At 48.0% G+C, this 2,560-nt stretch overlaps 1 protein-coding gene across 1 annotated transcript; it reads right to left on the minus strand.

The window, feature by feature from the left end:
• Positions 1-274: 274 nt before the first annotated feature.
• On the minus strand, positions 275-2,513 carry ETH_00022880 (uncharacterized protein; the record flags this gene model as incomplete). Its single annotated transcript, XM_013378921.1, has 8 exons — positions 275-354; positions 734-811; positions 1,029-1,085; positions 1,277-1,358; positions 1,500-1,559; positions 1,803-1,895; positions 2,103-2,179; positions 2,388-2,513. Coding segments are annotated over 8 exons (653 nt in total), but the record flags the coding sequence as incomplete, so codon positions are not given.
• Between the last annotated feature and the right edge of the window lie 47 nt (positions 2,514-2,560).

Below are 2,560 nucleotides of genomic sequence, written 5' to 3' on the forward strand. Positions count from 1 at the left end.
AAACTTTTAATTTAAAATAAAACAAATAATAAATGTTCAATTTAAAATAAAATAAATAAATGTTTAATTGTGTTTTGCATGCATCTAAACCCTAAACCCTAGACGCATGCAGCACAGTCAATTTCTGATCCCCCAGTGCTCGTATCGCAAACCCTAAACCCTAAACCCTAAACCCTAGGCTGTAGTCTCCAAGATGGGACTTGGGAACGTCCCGGTTTGCCCTATTGGCCCTACAAACCCTAAACCCTAAACCCTAAACCCTTGAGTCCAAAATTTAGTGGGTTTCTAAAAGTCTCCAAAACCTCAAGAGTTCTCTCTTGACAACTTCTTCCACGTGAGGCTGCACCGATATGACTGCAGCAGCAGCAGCAGCAGCAGCAGTAGCAGCAACAGCAGTAGCAGCAACAGCAGTAGCAGCAACAACAGCAGCAACAGCAGCAGCGGCAGCAACAGCAGCAGCAGCAGCAGTAGCACCAACAGCAGCAGCACCAACAGCAGCAGCAGCGGGAGCAACTGCAACTGCAACAGCAGCAGCAGCAGCAGCAGCAAAAAAGAAAGAGATAAAAAGGGACAAAAAAGAAACAAAAAGATGTTTATAAAAAGACAAATGAAGACAAAAGGAAAAAAATAATAAATTGAAAAGAAATGTCCGAACTGCAGCAACAAAAAAATGAGGAGAAATGAAAACCCCAAACCCTAAACCCTAAACCCTAAACCCTAACTAAACACTAACCCATTTCACTTAGAGTAAGAGCCCGCAGGCTTCTCGTGGCCGCTGAAAAGTCCCCAGAGAAAATGTGCGCGGGGATGCCTAAACGCAAACCCTAAACCCTAAACCCTTATTTCTCAACCCTAAACCCTAAACCCTAAACCCTACCCCTCAAGTAACCGAGAAGACAAAAGCACGTACATTTGCTGCACTGAAAAGGAGAAATAGATTCTGTGACAGTACTGCAAACCCTAAACCCTAAACCTTAAACCCTAAACCCTAAACCCTAGGCTGCAAAACCTGAAGTCTGAGTTCTTACCGAGAAGCAAAAACACCGCTAGCTCATCCGCTGGGAAGTCTCCATCCTCGATTTCACCTGCAGAACCAAACCCTAAACCCTAAACCCTAAACCCTAAACCCTAAGCACTAAACGCCAAACCCTGAAGCTAAGCCGGCGGTTTGCGCCCAGAGCAGCACAGGGCCTTGCGTGGCAGAGCTTTAATCTCTATCCATTGACACTAGGGTTTAGGGTTTAGGGTTTAGGGTTTAGGGTTTGAGCGAGCCTACCCCGCAGGGCCTCAGGGACTTCTGCTGCAGCAGAGGCAGCAGATAAGCGTTTGGGCCCCTCAGTAGTTGTTTTGGCAATTTCCTGTAGCTCATACTCCAAACCCTAAACCCTAAACCCTAAACCCTAGAGGTTGGGGGTTTAGCGGCCAGCGGCTTCAGTGCGGGGCTGAGGGTTTAGGGTTTAGGGCTTAGGGTTTAGGGTTTAGGGTTTGCAAATCTGCACCCGGCAGTACTGCAGAGTCAAACTGAACCGAAGGACGTCCGAGCAGACGAAGCGGTGGACCTGCAGTCAAAACCCTAAACCCTAAACCCTAAACCCTAAACCCTATATTTCGAGCCCTAAACCCTAAACCCTAAACTTTAAACCCTAAACCCTAAACCCTGGATCCTTAGCTGACAAAGAAGAGCCATAAACGAAAGTAGAGAAGGGAAACAAAGAAAGGCAGAGCGAATAGTACAGCTAACCCTTAAACCCTAAACCCTAAACCCCAAACCCCAAACCCTAAACCCTAAACCCTAAACTCACAATGTAAATTGTCTCCTCTTTGTAAACCAACCAAATATGTTCAGCACTTCTCAACTGCAAAGCGCGGACTGCCCCAGGTCGCCGACGGTGAATCTGCAGCGCCGCAAACCCTAAACCCTAAACCCTAAAACCCTAAACCCTAAACCCTAAATCCTGGGTTGTCCGCTGCAAAAGCCGCAGAAATACCTCAAGGTACATAAAGAGCCCTCGAGGTCGTGAGAGTTAGGGCCTGGGCTCTACAAGTCAATTAGGGTTTAGGGTTTAGGGTTTAGGGTTTAGGGTTTAGGGTTTGGCTCTCACCGACCGCAGAAAACGCTGAATTGGTCCGCACAGAAGCCTTTGCCTCATGCGGGACAGTTGAAGCACCAGCTCGCGCCCTGCGGCAAAAACCCTAAACCCTTAACCCTAAACCCTAAACCCTAAACCCTAAACCCTAAACCCTAAAGCCAAACCCTTGCAGGAGCCTTCAGCAGCTGAAGAAAAATGGCTCCGGCGCGCCGCCTGGGCCGCCGCCGCCGGCCCAGACTCCAAACTGAGGGTTTTCGGGTTTAGGGTTTAGGGTTTAGGGTTTAGGGTTTGGCGGACGAATGTTGAGGTCTCGGGAAACATTCAAAACCTCCAACAAAAGATCTGCAGATAAAAGAGCTCCGCTCAAAACGGAAACGCTGCAGTCGGCCAAGGGTTTGCCAGCGATGTAGTGCGTGAACAAGTCTGCACGCAAACCCTAAACCCTAAACCCTAAACCCTAAACCCTAAAC

The sequence above is a fragment of the Eimeria tenella genome, genomic scaffold (genome assembly GCF_000499545.2).
Source record: "Eimeria tenella Houghton genomic scaffold, Eth_scaff1174, whole genome shotgun sequence".
In the NCBI taxonomy this organism is placed as follows: Eukaryota; Apicomplexa; class Conoidasida; order Eucoccidiorida; family Eimeriidae; genus Eimeria; species Eimeria tenella.